We start from the raw sequence: 20,692 nt of genomic DNA, 5'->3' as shown, positions 1-20,692 counted from the left end.
CTTCGCTCTACTGTTGCGACTCTTCGTCCAATGGTTGCAGCTCTTTGCCAAAAGGATGTGTCTTTACGTCTAAAGTCGCGTCTCTTCACCATGAGACGTGTCTTTTCATTTGTGTCTCTTCATCTCCTATATAAGGAGCTTATTGTACACAGTTTTCAAGCATTCATTCAATCAATCAAACACACATTCAGTGTCTTGAGTCTCAGTTTGATCTTAAGTATGAAGTTTTAAGTCGTAATTATAGGATTAGCACCACTAATCCTCACATCATCGTCTACGACATAGACAAGCAATACTTGTCATCGACATCATCGTCTTCGACATAGACCTCGTCACCTCAGTACCACCCAGCATCAGTACCCATTAGCATCAGCATCATTATAGTAGCATTTGTGCAAGAATAAAGAAAGTACTTGCTCTGGCAACAGAGCAAGGGGGCCCTTGAGGGTTGGGACCCGACATCCCTATGTCGTCTCTTTTCTCTCTCTTGTCTCTCTTTCTTTCAATTTCACTTCAGTTCTTTCAAGTGAAGCAAAGTGTCCCTTTTGTTTGTGGGCGGAGTACTAGATCCGCGCAAATCCTTATTCACTTCCGCTGCACCGGACACCGTGGATCGTATGGTGGAGACCCTCCAAACGCTTGAGCCAAATGCAAACAGGTTTGAGGAGATTAGCCAGCTTTGTTCGCATGTGAGACTCCTATGCTTCCCCTCTCCATGGTGCGGCTTTTGTGTTGGATCCAGAGTTTCAAGGTGCAGGACAGGAGCATGATGGGGAGGTGGACAAGCAATGGAAAGAGGTCTTGAGTTGCGAGCATGTCTCACTCTGATCGAGAAGAACGCTGTCACAAAGTGATGACGTGGCGGACAACAGAAACCCTAATTTCTGCCAAGAACCCTAATTTTCGGAGATCGCAGAGGCTTTTTTTTTTTTAATGATAGCGACGCGAATCTTGCTTTTTCTCTACGCAATGAGAGAGAGAGAGAGAGAGAGAGAGAGAGAGAGAGAGAGAGCAATTGCTTTTGATTTGAAGCTTTTGGGGCTTTGCTTTTGGGCATCCCTTGTAACCTTTAAATAAGTGGTGAGGGCCTCACTTCTCAGAGCATCTGGATGCAGAGTCTAAGAGTGAATCCCGACCCTCTATTATACTTTGAACTGATTAATATAAAAAGAAATACCGAAAGGGGCGCCAGTCTTTGGGGCCAATATATCTAGGCACAGAACTCCGCCGAGCCAGTGCAAATCTATTGTGATCTCTGAATTGTTTTGAAGTGGTTATTTGGTGCTGTCGCGGTTGATTCTTGACTTGGAGTGTCCAAGTCTGTTACAGTGGTATCAGAGCACGACCGATTTCTCTTCTACGGGAAATCCGATCCCCAAATTTTTTTTCCGCGGCACCTATGGCTTCACGCAAGGATCAGTCGACTCCCTCTGCATCTGGAGATGCGAGCTGGGATCACAACGAAGATTCAGACAAAGAGTATGGCCCACCTCGGCCTACTCAGGCGGAGCAAAGAGAGATGAAGCGTCGTCAATTGATCGGCGATGCAACGAAGATGATGCTCAATTTTGCAAAGGACCCAAAATTTGCAAAATATATGAGCGAGACTTCTTTTCAAGAAGTGCATGAGCACTGGCAGAAAACCACTCCACCCACTCTCAAGAAACCTTCTGCTCACAAGAAATATTCAGAGAAGGAATTAGAAGAGGTGGTTGATGCGCAGCTTGCTCAGCTTTTTGACACGCAAAAGAAAGCCAAAAAGCACGGCAAAAAGCAGAAGAAAAGCACTAACTTCCCGGGATATTTGGGTCGTTAGTGTTCTTCTTCTTCTTCTTCTTCTTCTTCTGACAATTCTTCTAGCTCTTCAGATTCGAGCGAAGAAGACAGAAAAGATAAAAAGCGAAGCAAGAAACAAAGCTTCGGAAAGGGCAAGAAAAGGCAAAGAAGACTAAATCTCGCCCAGAGACTGACAGTTCTACTGAGGACTCGTCTACAAACAGCTCAGATTCTGATGATGGAAACTTCTATGTGAACAAGAAGAATTTTTACAAAGCCAACCAATGTGACTTTCTCGAAGATAAAAGCAAGAAAGTCCGAGAGTTTAAGGAAGGTGGCCACTCGATCAAGTTTGATACTTTTTCAGGATACTCAGATGCTTCGAAGGCTTTGTCTTTTATACAGCAGTTTTGACATCGCTTTCGCGGGAGGACGCTAATCAGAGCACTCCAACATTCGGAGAGCTGCCTCTTACTTTAAGGAGAATGCTCGTACTTGGTGGTCCACGCTTCTTTTATATAAGACTGCGCCAGTTAAATGGCTGAAATTTAAGAAGCTTTTTATTTCTTCTTGGTTGACGCAAGAATATGAATGAGATATACGAGGCTCGAGCTGCTTGGAACCATCTTCGGATGACCAAGACCTCTTGGAAAAGGGTCTTGTCCAGCATAGTACTTCACCGTATTGCCCTCCACTGTTGTTGGATTTGAAGAAAGACGGATCTTGGAGAATGTGTATCAATTATAGCGCTCTCAACGAAATCACCATCAAGAACAGATTTCCGATTCCTAGGATTGATGATATTCTCGACATGTTACAGGAATCCTCGTGCTTTAGCAGGATTGACTTGAAGAGTGGATATCATCAGATCCGAATCGCGCCGGGAGACGTCTACAAGACAGCCTTTCGAACGACTTTTGGGTTATTTGAGTTTTTGGAAATGCCTTTTGGCTTAACCAATGCTCCTACGACATTTAACCGGATGATGGACAGGATTTCTCGAGAGTACAGTCTATTTGTTGGCACTTTCTTTGATGCTATCATTGTTTTCTCCAAGAATGAAGAAAAACACAGAGATCATATGCTTCAGAGATACTTTTTTTTTTTTGGGACACTTTGTCTCAGCAACAAGAGTGCAAATGGATCCGGCCAAGGTAGACACTATCCGTAATTGGCCCGATTTGAAGAATGTCCATGAAGTTGAAAGCTTCTTGGGACTGTGTTCATACTACAGACGGTTCATTCGAAGTTTGCAGAGGTTGCTTCCCCTTTGCATATCTTGATACAGAAAGGAATCCCTTTCTCGTGGGGATCCACAGAGGTGATTGCCTTTCAGACATTGAAAGAGAAATTGACTACAAGACCAAATTTGACTTTGCCGAACTTGCAGAAGTCCTTTGAAGTATTTTGTGATGCTTATGGTCGTAGTCTGGGTGCGGTCTTGATGCAAGAAGGCCATGTCATTGCTTACGAGAGCCGATTGTTCTCTAGGCCGGAGATGACAGCACAGATTTATGAGAAAGAGCTTTTGGTGGTTATCCATGCTCTTACTCAGTGGCGGCATTACCTACTCGGAGCGGATTTTACTGTCTTTACAGACCATCGGAGTTTGCGCTACTTCTTGTCACAAAAGCAGCTTTCGAAAAAGCAGATGCGGTGGGCGAACATCTTGTCACAGTTTCACTTCCAGATTGTCTATGTGCAGGGACAGAGGCATGTAGTGGCAGTTGCTTTGTCTCGGAAGCCGTTGGTTCTAGCTATTTCTGCGATACATCATAGGAGCTTCGAGGATATGGTCGATCACTATGCCACAGATACAGATTTTGAAGATATTTTCACACGGATACGGGATGGGGAGACAGTAGCTGGATACTCCTTTTGGGAAGGCTACTTGATGAGAAAGACTATGTTGTGCATTACACAGCCGTTGAGGGCGTTACACAGCCGTTGAGGGAAAAGGTTATGACTGAATGCCATTGTCCACCTTTTGCGGGTCACCGCAGCATTGCTACCGGTAGAGAGATACTTCTTTTGGCCGTGACTCAAAAAGGACGTGGAAGAGTTGTGTGCAGTATGCCAGAAGGTCAAGTTTGACAGGCATAAGGCACAGGGATTGTTACACCCTTTACCCATACCCACCTGTCCCTGGGAAAGTATTGAAATGGATTTCATTTTTGATCTCCCGATTACATAGAATGATCACGATGATTTTCCGATTACATGGCACGTCTGAGACGATTGTCTCAGACAGAGCCCCCGATTTATGAGTTTGTTTTGGAAGGCAATTTGGGAGAGCATTGGCACGCGGTTGCAGTTCTCGTCATCGTTCCACTTGCAGACTGACGGGCAATCTGAGATTGCCAATTCAGTGGTTTTAGATTTATTGAAGTCTTGTATCTCGGATCAGAAGACTCAATGGGAAAAGAACTTACCTTTGGTGGAATTTGCCTACAATAACACGATACACTCTTCGACGGGGAAGACGCCATGTGAGATTGTTGAAAGTGCTGCGAAGGTTCCATCCTTCCTAAGCACGAAAGATTAGATATTTGAAGCGGATGAATATTCGCGAGATTTGGATACGGCTTTTGCCAAGGTTCGCGAGACTTTGCAAGAGTCTCAAGAACGACAGAAAAAGGCAACGGATCGCCATCGTCGCGACTTGAAATTGAAGGAGGATGATTGGGTGCTCTTACGTTTTGAGAAGGCACGCCTACGAAAGAAAAAGGGAAAGGAGAGGGCTTTTTCCAAAGCTTAGTATGCGATACTACGGACCTTTCCAGATCACTGACAAGATAAATGATATCTCCTTCCGATTGAAACTGCCAGATACTTGAAGGATTCACAATGCATTGCATGTGAGTCTCTTGAAACCTGTTAAGGGTGATGTGCCTGATGATGGGGAGCCTGATGAGCAACCCAAAGTGGAAGAAAACGAGGAGATCCTTGTTCCTGAGCAGATTTTGGCACATAACGATACGAAGAAAGGTAAAGTCCGAAGGCGGTTCTTGGTTTAGTTCAAGAACTTTCTTGCATTTGATGCAAAGTGGATGGAGGAGGAGAACCTAGCAGATACTCCTCAGATTGTGAAACTTTACCTCGATGTTTTGGTTTAGCATAGTCTACTCCAAACGGAACCCTGAATTCAGCTTGGCCGGAGATTTGGTGCAGTGAGATGCACAAGAGGGGAGGTACTTCGCTCCTTTGTCAACAGATGCCTTGATTTTGATACTAAAGTCACTGATGTCTCTTTGAGCTTCACGGATACTGAGAGCTGACAATATTCTACTGGATGACTTTACGAAATGGAATTCCTGATAATGATACTGATTTGTTCTTGACTTCTTTTGAGTGCAGGAACTGATAGCCGAAATGACTGCAGCATTTTGGTCTGGTTGATCTCGAATAGACATGGTTGCAATAGGGGTTAGTCAATCGGACATCGATGAGGTCCCGATTAGACCTAGATGTGATTGCTAGCTACATTGCCGGTAAATCATGGTCTAAGATCCAAATGAATGTTGAATGTCATGTGATGTCCTGTGATGTCTGGTGATGTCATGTGATGTGACTGTCGATTTTGTACATGTGCTAGATGTGTGTTCCTAGTACGTAGGTACTAACAGTCACTGTCTGCTAAGGCGGTTTATGGCTTTTGTCGGTTTTGCAGGCGTAATCGCGGTCGATTACAATGCTTTCAAGAGGGGGGTATGTCACAAAGTGATGACGTGGCGGACAACAAAAACCCTAATTTCAGCCAAAAACCCTAAAATTCTTGCAAACCCTAATTTCTGCAAGAAACCCTAATTTCTGAAAATCGCGGAGGCTTTTATTAAAAAAAAAAATGATGAGCGACGCAAATCTTGCCTTTTCTCTACGCAATGAGAAAGAGAGAGAATGCTTTTGCTTTCAAGTTTGACTCTCTGAGAGAGAGAGAGAGAGAGAGAGAGAGCAGTTGCTTTTGATTTGAAACTTTTGGGGCTCTGCTTTTGGACATCTCTTGTAACCTTTAAATTAGTGGTGAGGGCCTCACTTCTTGGAGCATCTGGACACAAAGTCTGAGAGTGAATCCCGACCCACTCTCTTGTACTTTGAACTCATTAATATAAAAAGAAATACCGAAAGGGGCGCCAGTCTTTGGGGCCAATATCTCTAGGCACGGAACTCCGTCGGGCCAGTGCAAATCTATTGTGATCTGTGAATTGTTTTGAAGTGGTTATTTGGTGCTGTCGCGGTTGATTCTTGACTTGGAGTCTCCAAGTCTGTTACAAACGCCACAACATCAAGGATCAGCTTGCTATGTACAGGGATATGCGTATGCGAGGATCATTTGGCCTTGCCAATGCCCAAGTTGATTGCACCAAAATCTCCCCAGTTTTGTGGTGGCAGGACTATGGCTCATATGGCCTAGAGCTTCAACGACTCGCTATCCGCATCCTCAGCCAAGCGGTTAGCTCCTCTAGCTTGCAACAATTGCGGAGTGTTTACAACCACGGGGCATCCAAGAAGAGAAACCGACTTGCCGTGGAGAAAGCAAACGATCTTGCATTTGTGAGTGGAAGCTTGCGTATGCTTTGCAAGTATGCATCCAAAGTATCAGATCCCTTTCTACAGTGGGAGATGGTGGCAGAGTTGAGGTACCTGGGGAAGCAGGTAGATCTACAGAACTTTTGCATGAGGTGGATGATGCGAACGAGCTTGTTGCGGATGAGGATTGGGATAACATCCATGATCTCCACGCCTCCACTACAAACTGCCCGGCTAGTGGCTCGTGGTCCTTGAGCCTTGACATGTTTCCATTTTGGCATCTATGTATTGAGCTCAAGTCCCTAGTGGCTAGTCTTGACTCTTGAGCCTAGACTCTTTATCTTTTCTTTGAGTTCTCAATGCTCACCTTTTTGTAGCACCTTGGCTGGTCTTATAAGCCACGCTTGAACGTATAGTCATGGTGTTTTTTCTCCATCTTTTTGTCTATTCAACTCCTCAATCTTTGCACTTCCTAGATGATGTTATTTGTGATGCGCTTAGTATGTTATGAGGTGTCTCATTACAATTTACATCCGCAACCACTAAAGTCTAACGCGCAGAGCGACATGTTGAAACATACCTAAACATGATTCTAATTGTGCAACTAGATGTTAGAAGCTTGGCTTATAGTTGTTTACTAACTTATAGGTTGTTTTGAGGCTGATTTCAACGTTTTTTTTGTGGACCGTTCCAACGTTTCCGTTCCGGTATCCCCCTCCCTGTTCAAGTACCGTTCCGGAGCCCCCCATTCCCGTTCCAAGTAACTTTGATGTCAGGATGAGTACTCAGTGCGTACTCAAGATTCCTTTAACTAAATGCCTTTTACTTCTTGAGATAGATGTGCAATAGACTAGAGAGAAAAGAGAGAATGATAATGTGAATGAAGGTTTTGTGAGTGATAGAGAGAGAGAGAGAAGACTAACACCAGATGGGGTCCCAAACCCCCCTCCAAGGACCCCCCCTCTCTATTGTTAGAGAAGTATTTGCTTAGATTGCACAAATGCTGATACCATGGTCCTAGACGCTGAGATGCTGATGGGATCTTGCGGTAGATGCTTGGATCTGCAAGGCTAAGGGCTGAAAATGCGAAAAGCTAGGGATGTTGAATGGGATCTACGACTGCGACGAGACTATGGGTTGATCTGCTATCGCCGATGTCAACGTCAAACGATGGGTTGAAAACTGAAAACGCTGGTTGATCTAATGCTTCGGCTGAAAACGCTAGGGTTGATCTAAATTGCGGGCTGATGGTGCAAAAACGCCATGGGTACTCGTGGCGGAACTGCTAGCAAAAACGCTAGAGGTGCTGAGGTACTACGGGTGCTGAGGGTACTGACTTATCGTTGAGAAGTGACCCTTAGGGTCACTTATATATGGGATAAAAGCTGGGTCGGGCAATGCGACTTAAAAATCCCACGATTTCTAAAATGATGCAAAAATGTCACTTATTAATAAGTTGATGCACTACTAATAAGAGGTGCTTCCCATGCAGATAAATACCTAGGCCGGGTACTAATGCAACTATATGGGAACACTCCCCAATGCCTACACCTAGTAGACACTGGTTGTGCTCATGTGCAATCAAAGGGTACGAAACTAATCTAAAGTTCGAGGACATGCATGTCTTGCGTACAAGCTCACAAGGGTGCTAGAACACTTCCTAGGCTGTCCTTAACCCTTGAAATAGGAGCTAGCTTGTCCACATACACATAGGGTTAGATGTGCATGTGACAGTATTGTCCTAAGTCATAAGGTTATTTGTTGTGATGTGCAACGGAAGTGATTCATGGTAAATGCTAAGGATGAGTGCCCAGTGCGTACTCAAGGTTCCTTTTACTTCATGAAAGATGTGCAATAGACTAGAGAGAGAGGAGTGATACTGTGAGTGAAGGTTGTGTGAGTGATAGAGAGAGAGAACCAACACCGGATGGGGTCCCAAATCCCCCTCCAAGGGCCCCCCCTCTCTATCGCTAGAGAGATATTTGCCTTAGATTGCACAAATGCTGATACAATGGTCCTAGATTCTCAAGAGCTGATGGGATCTTGTTGTAGATGCTTGGTTCTTTGAGGATAAGGGCTGAAATGAAAAAATGCTAGTGGAACTAATGGGATCTGCAAGTGTTGACAATGCTATTGGCTGAAATCTACAAGGCTGATCTAGGATGCAAAAACGTTGTGGATCTGGGGCTGAAATCTGACAATGCTTGTGCTGAATTCTGTTGTGGTGTGATCTGGTACGACGAGGCTAATATACAATTGTGTGTTGAAAACGCCATGGGTACTAATAGGCTGATGGTGCAAAAACGTCATGAATGTTGAGGTACTCCGGATACTTGGTGCTTGTCACTTCTATATGGAATTAAAGCTGGGTCGAGCAATGCCAATACTTGATTGGTGGCGAAAATGTCACTTATTAGAGGTGCTTCACATGCCGGTACATCCCTAGGCTGGGTACTAATGCAACTACATAGAAACACTCCCGAGTGCCTACACCTACCAGACAATGGTTGTGCTCATGTGCAAGGGCACGAGCCAGCACTACAGGTGATGCACGCAGAGCCCAAGGCAACAACGAAGAGCACAAAGAGGGACGGCAAGGCTATGTAGACAATATAAGAGGGCACAAGCCAACAGGCAGAGAGTTAGAGGGACGACAAGGTCCCAAATCTCAGCGATGGCAAATGCAAAGAAAGTACATTCATGAGACAAGGACAAAACCCTTTGTATGTGCAACTGAGGAAAAATTTACAACGAGGGTTGCGCACCACCATCAAGAAGACAAGAAGCCCTCCTCGTCCAAATTTACGAGTAAAACTTGTAAAAAAGAAACTCCAAAACCAGCTTTCAGTTCTAAACGAATTAGATAGAGATTCACCCCATCGAACTCTGCTTAGACTACCACCGATATAAAACACACTAATTGAGACATAATGCCACCCAAAAAAAACGATGACCTGCATAATCTAAACATTGTAAGAGCCAGGTGGTCGATGAGCATGTTGCCCTGACAATATCCAGCTTCTACCCAGCAATATTAAAAGAAACCTTCCTACACGGTACATCAACATGAATGCTAAACTGTAGTTATGAACACAAAGCCCATAAAATTTTTACTTATGAATGCAAAGCCCATGAAATAAACTCCTAATGATCTCATAAGAACCATTATCAATAAATCACATCAAAAGAAAAACAATTGCTTACCTTGAAAATGCTTGTGGCTAGACGTGAGCAAAGGCCTCTCGTCCTTATGGTTGAGGCAGCGAGCAATCCTTGGAGAGCTGTTCATAGCACGGTGGAGTTGGCGTGCTAGCTCTTCATCAGCAAGGGGTAGAGGCACATGTGACATCTTGTGACGCTGAACCTCGTGCTTCTTATGCTCAGTCTCCTTGCTTTTGCTGTGATTCTGTCTGTTAGGGTTTCTCCTACGTTTTTTAGTATCGCTTGCTGTAGCCACCGTCTTACTTCCCTTCTTAATCTTACTGGCCGGATTTCTGCTAGGCTTACGAGCCTCATCACAAGTGACTTCCTCCTCCTCCTTGAGTACACTGCCACGATTTGATCCCAACTTCAAATCCACGGCATGCTCAGGTGATGCATCTCCATTGGCAGTGGTGGGTACTTCACATTCAACCAAAGCTATGGAGTGCCCTTCCACTACCGAAGAAATCTTAGAAGCTACAGCATCCACATCAGCTTCATCCTTTACCTTATCAGGGGAAGAAGATAACGCAATGGATGGCTTTATTTTATCTAAAACCAGTGAGGCCTTGACATCATCAACAGAATCATCTTGGACGTGTTCACCAGCTTCTAAAGAAATCTTCTTCTTCTTCTTCTTGCTGGATTTCTTCATGGTCATGGGAGGAGAAGTTCTCTGTCGCTTGGGTTTTCTCTGGCCTTTATTGTGAGAATCCACGCTCTCCGCGGCACCATTCAGTGATTGCAAGGAGCCTCTATCCGCTGCATCCGCACAGTTTTGATCAAGGTTGTCAGCTTTGGTTGTGGAAGTATGAGCTAGGGTTTCGGTTATCTGAGGGGGTTCCGCGGGAGCTGCAGCACATGAAGACGATGAGGGGGATGACCATCCGTTTTGCTTGAGGCCCGCGAGAAGGCGCTTGCGAGGGGGGAGGGAGGGAGCGTTTGCCTCGGTCCGGCAGGAGATAGAGTCGGAAGCTATGGAGTCCTCAGACATAGTGCTGTGGACGAGAGAGGGCGGGATGTGGGAAAAGGGGGCGAATACTGCTCTCAGAATATTTACTCTGGGGCGCCCCATGCAACAAACCCTGGCCCCCGATAGTCGCCACGTGTTACCTGATGATTGACCATAACCTGGTGTTGACTATAAGGGGGACCTTGAGAAGGGTGTGTGTGTGTGTGTGGGTTTGGCCGGGAGGGGGGGCGGCGGAGCTTGTACGAGAATAAATACAAGGCATAGAGAAGAGAAGAGGATTCTTTAACGTCATAAGAACAATCCCAAGAGACCTCAAAGATCTACTTGATGAGGCTTGAACTCTAGTCGTGCTAAGAGAGAGAGAGAGAGAGAGAGAGTTGAGGTGAGCAAAGTGGCAAACAACATGCATTCTAGCCTATGGCATTCTATCCTTCCCCAGCATTACCTTTGCCCAACATGTCCCATCTATTCCTTTTGGTTTTACAATTCACCAACTTTGCCTTTTTTGGTAAAGAGCTACATGAGTGGTTCAAACATGATGAAAACATATTTGACACCACCACACAATCAAAACACACACACACACACACACACACACACACACACAGAGGAGAAGAGAAGAGAAGTTTCAAGGTTCGTTGGAAGAAAGAGGACTTCCACACACACACACACACGCACGCACGCACGCACACAGACACAGTTTACTCTTATGGCAAGACGAGAGATTGTTACACAGAAATGCAAATTGTTAGGAAGCACAAACCTTTTGTCCAATGAGTAAGGGGACATCTGGTCCATTTCCAAGCTAGACCAAAGCAACCAAGGTAGTATGCATGTCCCCTTATATTGGAAATGTATGGGAACTATAGAAGTTGGGGATCTCATAATGTAAACAACAGCGAGACGTGATTACATCTTTAAGAGGACTTTTTTGCACTAGCTTCCTCTCAAAATGCAACACCCACATATTGGCAACTAAGTTTTCCATTCAGATTTGTTGAGGGTTGTATTTTTCAATCTCAAGGGAATGTGTATTTGAGATTTTCTAAACGATGATGTGTTTGTTGTCTATGTCATGAGTTTGTCAATGTGATCACGGATTACACCATGGTGGGGACCGAATCGAGAAAATTAGAAGGCCATGAACGTGTAAGAAGACCTTATAATGAACCAAATGTTTAGCTATATTACCACATCCATAGACAAGGAGTTCTTGGATTTTAATTGCTTATCAAATTATCTATCCATGCAACTGAGAATTTTAAAAGGGTTTTGTTTTGTGAGGTGAGCGGGAGAAAGCATATAAAATTAAGTGATTGCATTGGTTTTCATAGTAGCGTTTAGTGTTTGCACCAACCATGGTGGTGGTGGTGACTAGTAGTTTGAGAGCACATTTCATGTATCTATCTAATGTTATATACATTGACATTGTGCTACGCAATGCTTTTTGGTGGTTAAGAATCATGGGGCGATGCAAGTCTATAGTAGATATGCCATTAGAAGGGAAATGTTAGAGAACAAACAAGGCATGGCACGGGCAAGCCATGATGTAAAGTAAATAATGGCTTTCCCAATGATATGTTTCTAGAGTGCCTCCACTTCTTCTTCACAAGCTTAAAGGGAAATTAGCAAATACAACTCGAAAAATTCACATACCAATTTTGATGGTTGATTGCTAAATTTAAACAAGAAAATAATCAATTGCAAATGTGATTATGTTAATCATAGCTCAGTTTGAGAATTATGGTCTTCATAATTAAGCTTTGCCTTCAATCATCAACAGATTTTTGTTGTTGAATTGCTCTCAACCAAGGCTCTGATACCACTATTGTCGAATTGGAGGGGAGAAACACCACTAGAATAAACAATGGAAGCTCTAGACACACAATCAAGCATCCCTTCAATGCTTTCCACATCAGTGTAGACATTGTAGACACAAACCTACACACACACAATCAATCAATCAACCAAGATAGCATATCAGGTTAAGAATAATTCAATAGCATACTATGTTAAGAATAATTCAATTGCATACTAGGTTAAGACAAGAACAATACCATAAACACATAGAGCACAAAGGAGAAGAAGAAATCTACACAACAATGGCCTAAACCCTAGCCCCTAAAGTGCATGGCACAAGACTCTTTGCACTTGGATATTTTGATATTATTATTAAAGTAACTTGTGCCAATTTAAGCCCCTCCTTGCAATCATGTCATTCTCATCCACATTTTTGAAGAGGTGCTTCCAAGGAGCATTATTTCTAGATTATCGGGTTGCAGGGAGACACACACAGTTTGGAGAAGATGAAGAAGCTCAAGGCACACAACAACGAGCATATTGCTTAGTGCACAAATGAAAGATAAGTTAGCCCTACAATGATGGGCGTATATACAATGCCAAGCGGGAAAACCCCCTAATGAAGGAAAAAATGCCCCGACGGTCCTAAGCGTGTTCACACACATCACTACCACATATGTATGGTAACAAATCCCCCTCTGGGAGTGATGCAGTGAACGAGGGTTGGCACCTAGTGTAAAGGGAAGTGCCATGCCCGAAGGACATCATCAATCTACAAAGGGAAGTAAGCCCAAAGCTTTGTAGAAAGCTTCGAACTTCTCGCAAGGCAATGCCTTTTGTGAAAATATTTGCAAGGTTGTTGTGCGTTGGCACATAAGCTAAGCTGATCTCTCCTGCTGAGAGTCTCGTTGACGTAGTGTTAATGCACCTCAATGTGCTTTGTACAAGCATGAAAAACTAGGTTCCTCACAACTGCCAGTGCGCTTTGACTGTCAATGTAGATGATGTTGGCAATGTCTTTTCCAACACCCAAATCAGTCATAAGGCGTATGAGCCATACACACTCAAGTGTAGTTGTGAATACTGCCATGTACTCAGCCTCACAACAGGAAGTGGCCACAGTAGGTTGCTTCTTGCTCAACCATGATATGCATAAACTACCGAGCATGAAACAAAAACCACTCGTAGCATGAAAATTTGGGTGTCTTGTCCAACACCCAAATCAGCCATAAGGCATATGAGCCATACGCACTCAATTGTACATGTGAAGATTGCCATGTACTCAGCCTCACAACAAGAAGTGGCCATAGTAGGTTGCTTCTTTCTCAACCATGATATGCATGAACTGTCGAAAATGAAACAAAAACCACTCGTAGCATGTAAATATGGCGGCAATGATCCCCCCTTGGGATAAAACAACCCAAGATGTAAAGTGCCACTAAAGTAGTGAAAGATCCTCTTGACAACATGCCAATGCTTAGACCCTGGGCTATGCATAAAACTGTTGACCAGTGAGATTGCAAACTGAATATTGAGCCTTGTATCTCATACATAAATAAGGCATCCAACAGTAATCTGATTAAGAGTGACATTAGTAGGATCACCAACATCACGAAGACTTAATTTCAAACTTGTTTCCATGGGAGTAGTAATAGGTTTGTAGTCCTCAAGTCCAAACTTACATAGTAATGACTCTATGTAGCTTCTTTGACACGAGGCAATACCACCATAACACTACTTAAACGGTATACCCAAGTAATGATGCAATAGCTCCAAGTCTTTCATCTTGAAAATAGCATTCAAATCAGCCACAAATTCAGTAGTATGTGTCTCATTCGGCCCAATAATCAACAAATCATCTACATAGAACAACGATAATGGTTTACAAAACAAACCAATTTGAAGGGTCAAAAGCCTAGAGAGGTTGAGATTCAATATGAGTATGATGCAAAGCTCCTGGAATCGTAAAGGACGATACAATGTGGTAGTTGATGCTCTTAGTTGTATGCATGAGATCGACTATTCTCTTTACAGAGCTTTAAAGTGATTTTTTGGAATCTTTCAAGAGTAAGTAAGAGCATGATGAAACATACTCCAAAGTGTGGAGTCATGTGAGAATGAGGGATCCTTCTCACTTTAATGCTGACAGTGTGTCTTTTTCCTCCACACTCAATTCTTCTCTTTTGAGTGATGAGCTACATAAATGGAAGAATTTTTCCATGAATGATGGGTACCTACTCCACAAGAGGAGAAATTGTGTACCGATGGACGCAAACATTTGGTGCCAAATTCTATATGAATGTCATGATACTCCTAGTGTAGGTCACCCAACCATAAAGAAAATTTATGCATTCATACGATGATAGTTTTCTAGGCGAGGGCTATACGAGTATGTTCAGGAGTATGTTTTGAATTGCCAAAAATGTCATGTTAATAAATCAGAGTGCTTGAAAGCAGGAGGCCTCTTGCATCCCTTGGAGATTCTCAATGGTAAGTGGAAAGTATTTCTCATGGATTTTATTGTGGGTTTACCAATCACTTGTTACCATATACATGTGGTAGTGATGTGTGTGAACACACTTAGGACCGTTGGGGCATTTTTCCCTCAGTAGGAGGTTTTCCCCCCGTGTATTGTATATACGCCCATTACTCTAGGGCTATCTATTTTTCCATTGCACACTAAGTAATACACTCTTTGTTATGTGCCTTGAGATTCCTTCGTCTTCTCCAAGATGTGTGTATTTTCTTGCAACCCTAATTTCAACAATTGATCTGCTCACTTTCTCTGATTTTTGTGAGCTTTGGCAAGCATCAATAGGTCGATAAATACTTTTGGGGGGGGGGGGGGGCCTTGTAGAGCTTGGTCTGCTCAAATTTTCTATTTGGGCTCTTTTCAACCTTCGTTTCCACTACAAGCAGGACTGCAAATGCTATTTCGTCATTTTGTGCAAAAATTTCATCAGTGTCGTTTTCTGCATAACAGGTCCTTTACAGTCTTCTACGGTTTGTGCTATATATGATGTGTTGTTCCCGCTTTGTTCTCCTCTTTTCAAACAATTTTCACATTAGGTGCAACATTCACCATGGCTAACAACAACATAGATGTGTTCAAGATGTTTGTTGTTGAGGATAGATTGGATAGGGACAATTACCCTATGTGGGCTTACATGATGCAACATGTCCTTATGTCAAAGGGCGTTTGGTATTGTGCAGGGCATTCATGTACAGTTTGACAAGCACATGATAGATACAAAAAATATGTTGATGAAGAACACCGATAAGTAACCTTCATGGAAGCTTCATGGAAGGGGAAGAGGTATTTTTACGTGCTAAAACATTCAAAAAGTATGAAAACTGGGCCAACACCAAAATTATCTCCGAGATATTGTGGGCTTTTTAAAATACTCAAGTGAGGTGGAGATACAGCTTAGAAACACTCTTTACCTGTGCACTCTCATATTTAACCGATTTTTCACGTAAGTCATTACGTAAATGCTTGCATAGGGATGACAATGTCATTGACCAATAGATTTTGGTTGATTTCATTGAACCTCCAACCGAGACACATGAACCTCAATGCATTTTCAACTAATCATGATTCACGTGCTCATCATCATGTGCATCATCAAGCATTAGTCAAGTGGAAAGACAAACCTAAAGAAGGTGCCACTTGGGAAAATATTAGTGTTCTTAAGAAGAAATGTCCCTATTTTCTTTTCGAGGACAAAAACACTTTTCTAAGTGGGGAGCAATGTCAAGTTTGTTGAGGGTTTCCTATAAAAGGGTAAGAGATTGGGAGGAGAGGTAGGTTGCAAACACCCAGGCCTCACACCCAACCTTACTCCTATAGAGACCCTTGGTCCCTATTTTAGGAGTCCCCTTGAATGTGCATGCGTAGATTAGGGCCTTGCCCCCCCAATCCTACGACATAAGAAATCTTCTATTAAATAATAAACATAGTTAAGGACGAGTATAATTCTCAATGGGCAAGCTAATGTCACAAAATTTAACTTTTGATCTACTTAAATTTGATTTTCTCTTAGAAATTAATCAAAGCAGGTACTTGACGACGCTCACTGCTGCTCCCGCACGCTCCCCCCCCCCGCCTGCTCTTGCTCCTGCCTCCCCCCCTCGCCATCGCTCCCCTCTCCCCCCTTCGCCCTCGCGCTGCATGCTAGCCCCTGCTATGCACTGCCCCCCGCTTACCCCCCTACCTGCACGCTGTCCGTCTCGCGCGTGTTGCTGAGCCTGCACCCAGCCAGCGCGCATTCCAACCAACGTGCAGTCCAGCCCGCTGCCCCCTCTCGTTTGCTACCCACTGCCCCCGCATTTCCGGTCCCCCATTCCCCCCCCCCCCCCCCCCCCCCCCCCCCCCCCGCCGCCCCGAAGGCCTTGCTTGAATAGCCTTGCAGTGGATTCACATTTGGACTCTACTCGTCGAGTTCTCAAGCGTTAGCCTCCTCGCCCTCCCTTTTCCTACAGAGAAGCAGACACAAATGGAGGCTCATGCTCCGCCCCAAAGGGACTCCTTCAAAGCCCCCTCGCCCGACCCCGCTGAGCCCACCATTCGACTTGCTCTTTCACCGACAGAGCAAGCGAGCCTAGTCGCAGAGGTAGAGCGCTTGCAGGCGACTTCTGTCATCTGCAAGATTCTCGGCACTCGACCCAACAGAGGAGAGCTGTGTGACCTTCTCCAGGCCCGCCTTCTCGCAGAGGTGGGCAAGATCTTGGACGTACAGATACTCGGACGAGGTTACTATCAGATCGAGTTTGAGACCTCCGAGATGGCGTCCAAGGTCATCGCCACGAGTCCTTTGACCATCCGAGCAGCTCGAGCCCACTTTTGACAGTGGAGACATGGTTTTGACCTGCTTCGGATGTTCTGGTAGAGGAGGCAAACATCCCCATCTCTGTCTGCTTTTCGGGTTTTTTGCGGAGGGAGTACTTACCACTTTTGTCCAGGACCGGCTCAACCATTGGGACTGTCTTGGAGACACCTCGCACGGTAGCCTCAGTAGTTGCCAAGGTGATTGGCATACCCTCAGTTCGCGTTTTGGTCAGAGACACTCACACGCTCCCAAAGGTTATTCTGCTGCCTCGGGTGAGTGGGGGTTGGTTTAGACAGAGTGTGGAGTATTCGGGCCTCCCAAACCAATGCTTCATTTGTCGATAGATGGGTCATCTAGCGAAGGCCTGTCCACGAAGGAGGCCTCGACCTACACCGCAGACTTAGTCCTAGCCGGCAAGGGCTGGCCAGCAGACACAGAAAGAGGCACAACACACACATGCAGAGACACCCTCTGAGCCTGGGGCTCTTGCGGAGGAGGGATGGCAGGAGGCCCGTGGTCGACAACGACAGGGGCCACATCGACAGCCCGGCACTCAGAGTGGTCCTCATGTGCCTACTCAGCAGCAGTGAGTTCCCACGGGGGACCGGTTTGGTCCTCTTGAGTAGGATGAGGTCCCTGCTCCAGCCCCTACCCCAGATTCACCTTCGACAGCCCCCCGCCCCCCCCGAGTTCCCCCCCTCCTCATCATCCTCCCCCCCGCCTCTTGCTCCCGCCGCCTCTTCCCCCCGCCCGTCTACCTCTGCCGCTCCCCCCTGACCCTCTTCTCCACCGCTCCCCCCTGCTCCTTCTTCCCCCCCTCCCGCTTCAGTTCCACAGTCGACCCAGGGGGCGGGGCCTTCTCCAGCTGCTAGGAGATCTCTTGGCATGCCTTTGCCACGAGTCACTTGGGGAGAGAGGGACATCCTTTCTTGCGGCTTCCTCTACAGGTACATACGTCTTCCCTTGCAGCTATCCCTCGTGGTCTGACGAGCATTGACATCCGGCGCCGATGGGACTTCTTCGACTACGACTTTACCCGTTTTCTCGGCGACCCCTCAGCAGACCATGAGGCAGCTTGCTTCAGGGTCCATGTGTAGCTAGGGGGACGAAGGCCTTGGACTCAGCAGTTGGCTTCTCCTTTCCCCTTTGTAGCTGGGACCAGATTGAGTGGACTCTCGACTCAGTGTTGGGATGGTTGCATGCACAGGTCCTAGAGTTCTCTCACCACATGACAGACATGCTTTAGACTTTGTGGCCATTGGCCAAGTTTGCGGTGACACCTCCAGATACGACAGGATGTAGACACATTGTGGTTTACTTCTTTGCCGATACACATTGCTTGCCATGCTATGTATACATTCATGAGGACTCCTGGATAGAGGAGGTTGCTTTACGTACGGCTCGCACTGCTTGGGCTTGGGCCCGACACTCGTTGCAGTCACGCCTATCTAGAGGACGTTCAGATGCGGATTACTCCCCATCCAAGCCAGCCTTGAAGATAGCCCGTCTAGCTACCGCGGCAGCATCTGTTCTCTCTCGCTCCCCATGAGGATCATCTCATGGAACGTGCAGGGACTAGGTGGGCCCCAGTTTCAACGTTAGCGGGGTCGACTGCGTTAGGAGCTTCAGCGCTGCCTTGTGGGAGGAGAGATTGATCTCCTTATGCTTCAAGAGCACCATCTGTGTGAGATTACTGGTGCATAGGAGGGGACTTCAACATGTTGGAGGACCCTTCTGACAGGATTGGTGGTAGCCATGCTATTGTGCATGGAGTTGAGTTGGCAACTTGGGAGAGGGTTTTGTATGACTCTGAGGGTCTCGGATGTTTGGCAGCACTCTAGTTTTGTGAGGCCCCCAGACAGCCTTGCCTTCTCTTGTTCGGACCGCAGAGTGGGAGGAGTGAATCTATCGCGGATAGATAGCTTCTACACTAGTGACCATTTCAGTGACTTGGGAGGGAAAATTGGCATTCTGGTAGGGACTTCCTTCTCAGCAGCTCTTGAGACTGGACACTGGAGGCTGTGGGCTTGGGAGTGTTGTCCACTAGCACGAGTACAGTGGGATCCTGGTGAGTGGCTATGGAGGGACCCTTTCTCTTCTGCAGACCACCGAGGTGTCCCGTTCTTTCAGTACACTGTTCGACTGGGACGTCATATACTTGCAGCACAGAGAGAGGCCCACCCCACTATAGCACCTCATTGGCAAGAGGAGGGTCTCAGATGAGTTCTTGGCAGCTTTCTAGGAGAGTTATGGGACTCCAGACAGCCGAGGCGAGTCACCTTGTTTTAGTGGCTAGTCGCACACAAAGCTACAGCAGGTGGGAGATGGCTAGTGCATAGTGGTCTCTCGGTCGCATGTGCAGCTTGTGACCATCTTGTGGAGAGTCAGCGTCACTGTCTTTGGGACTGCCCCTCGGCCTAGCAGGTGTGGCTATGAGTTCTTTGACTGATGCCTGCTCTCTCCACGGCTCGACAGTACACTTGGGGAGCAGCGGCTTGGTCCACCCTCACGGGCCCGGCACTTCAATTTGAGCTATCTTCCACCAATGGGATGATAGTGATGCAGGAGGGGCGACCTACACTCCAGCCTGCTACAGAGCTTACTCCACAAGAGTGGTGCAGTGAGAGAGAGGAGTGTTGGGAGCTCATCAGTGGCTTGACACTCTGGTTCATCTGGCGGGTCCGTTGCTTTCGCATCTTTGAGGCTCACCCTGTGCCACCAGCAGAGACTGTTCGCGATTTTTGGCTAGAGCTGATCCATACTCTCAGAGGACAGCTCGAGGGACTACAGGGCAGCTCCGACCGCATGCGGGAGCACAGAGAGGCTTTCCTTCGACTCTGGCGTCCTGGGCCTTTCTACACCTTGGTCCAGGGTGTACTCCGATGGCACTACAGACCACCTGTGTGGCTTTCCCTCCCCCCATTTCTTGATTTAGCCCCATTGTACATATGCTGGTTTTTTCATTGGGAGAGTCTCCCACCATGGTTGTTGTAGCCCTCTCTTGGAGAGGTGGTTGTAGCCCTATGGGCAGTTTCAGTAACTAATAGAAGGATCTTTTTCTCGGGATTTTTTTTTTTGTTGTTTTTCTCTCTCTAGAATTGTCATTCTAGTAAGAGAAAATAAGAGAGAGTGGAAGGGCCACATTTAAGATTACGACAAAAAGGTGCACCACAAGACCTTATAGATCCAAAAGGTTGATGCTACCTCCACGCATGCTTAGGGAATTGTGTAAGGGTTTGTACACATTTTTATGGGCCCAAAAGGACTACACTAGAGAGAGAAAGTATATGCCAAAGGATAATGAGGCTTGCAAGGAAGTGTCTCATGGCTAAAGAAGTGCCAAAAGATTAATGCCCCTTTATAAGTGCATGAATTTTTTTGTAAGATCTCACCTAAATTTTACAAGGCTCAAAACAACAAAATACGGCTTACTAAGGCTGGGAAAAGAAGGCAAAGTGGGTAGAAGGACATGTGAATGAACAAGAGGCTTAGAACATTTATTTTGCCCCTTCAAAAGTCCCCAAAGAGTCCAAATCCCCAGGTCCATACTCTCATAGTTTGGACTCTTCTAGCTCCACATAGAAAA

The 20,692-nt window shown here is 45.7% G+C and overlaps 1 protein-coding gene across 2 annotated transcripts in view; it reads right to left on the bottom strand.

Moving 5' to 3' along the window:
- Positions 1-10,554, bottom strand: part of LOC147437764 (uncharacterized) — a 38,753-nt gene extending 28,199 nt beyond the window's left edge. Inside the window, exon 1 of one of the 2 annotated variants that reach the window (XM_086487236.1) lies at positions 9,508-10,554. In XM_086487236.1, coding sequence (XP_086343362.1) covers positions 9,508-10,498 — 991 coding nt within the window. In that variant the 5' untranslated portion in view covers positions 10,499-10,554. The remainder of the gene's footprint in view (positions 1-9,507) is intronic. The other variant, XM_086487238.1, reaches the window with a different exon arrangement.
- Between the last annotated feature and the right edge of the window lie 10,138 nt (positions 10,555-20,692).

Source organism: Adiantum capillus-veneris, chromosome 17, assembly GCF_014529385.1.
Source record: "Adiantum capillus-veneris isolate H3 chromosome 17, ASM1452938v2, whole genome shotgun sequence".
NCBI lineage: Eukaryota > Viridiplantae > Streptophyta > Polypodiopsida > Polypodiales > Pteridaceae > Adiantum > Adiantum capillus-veneris.
The sequence above is the reverse complement of the archived record's forward strand: the minus strand, read 5'-3'. Positions and strand labels throughout refer to the sequence as shown.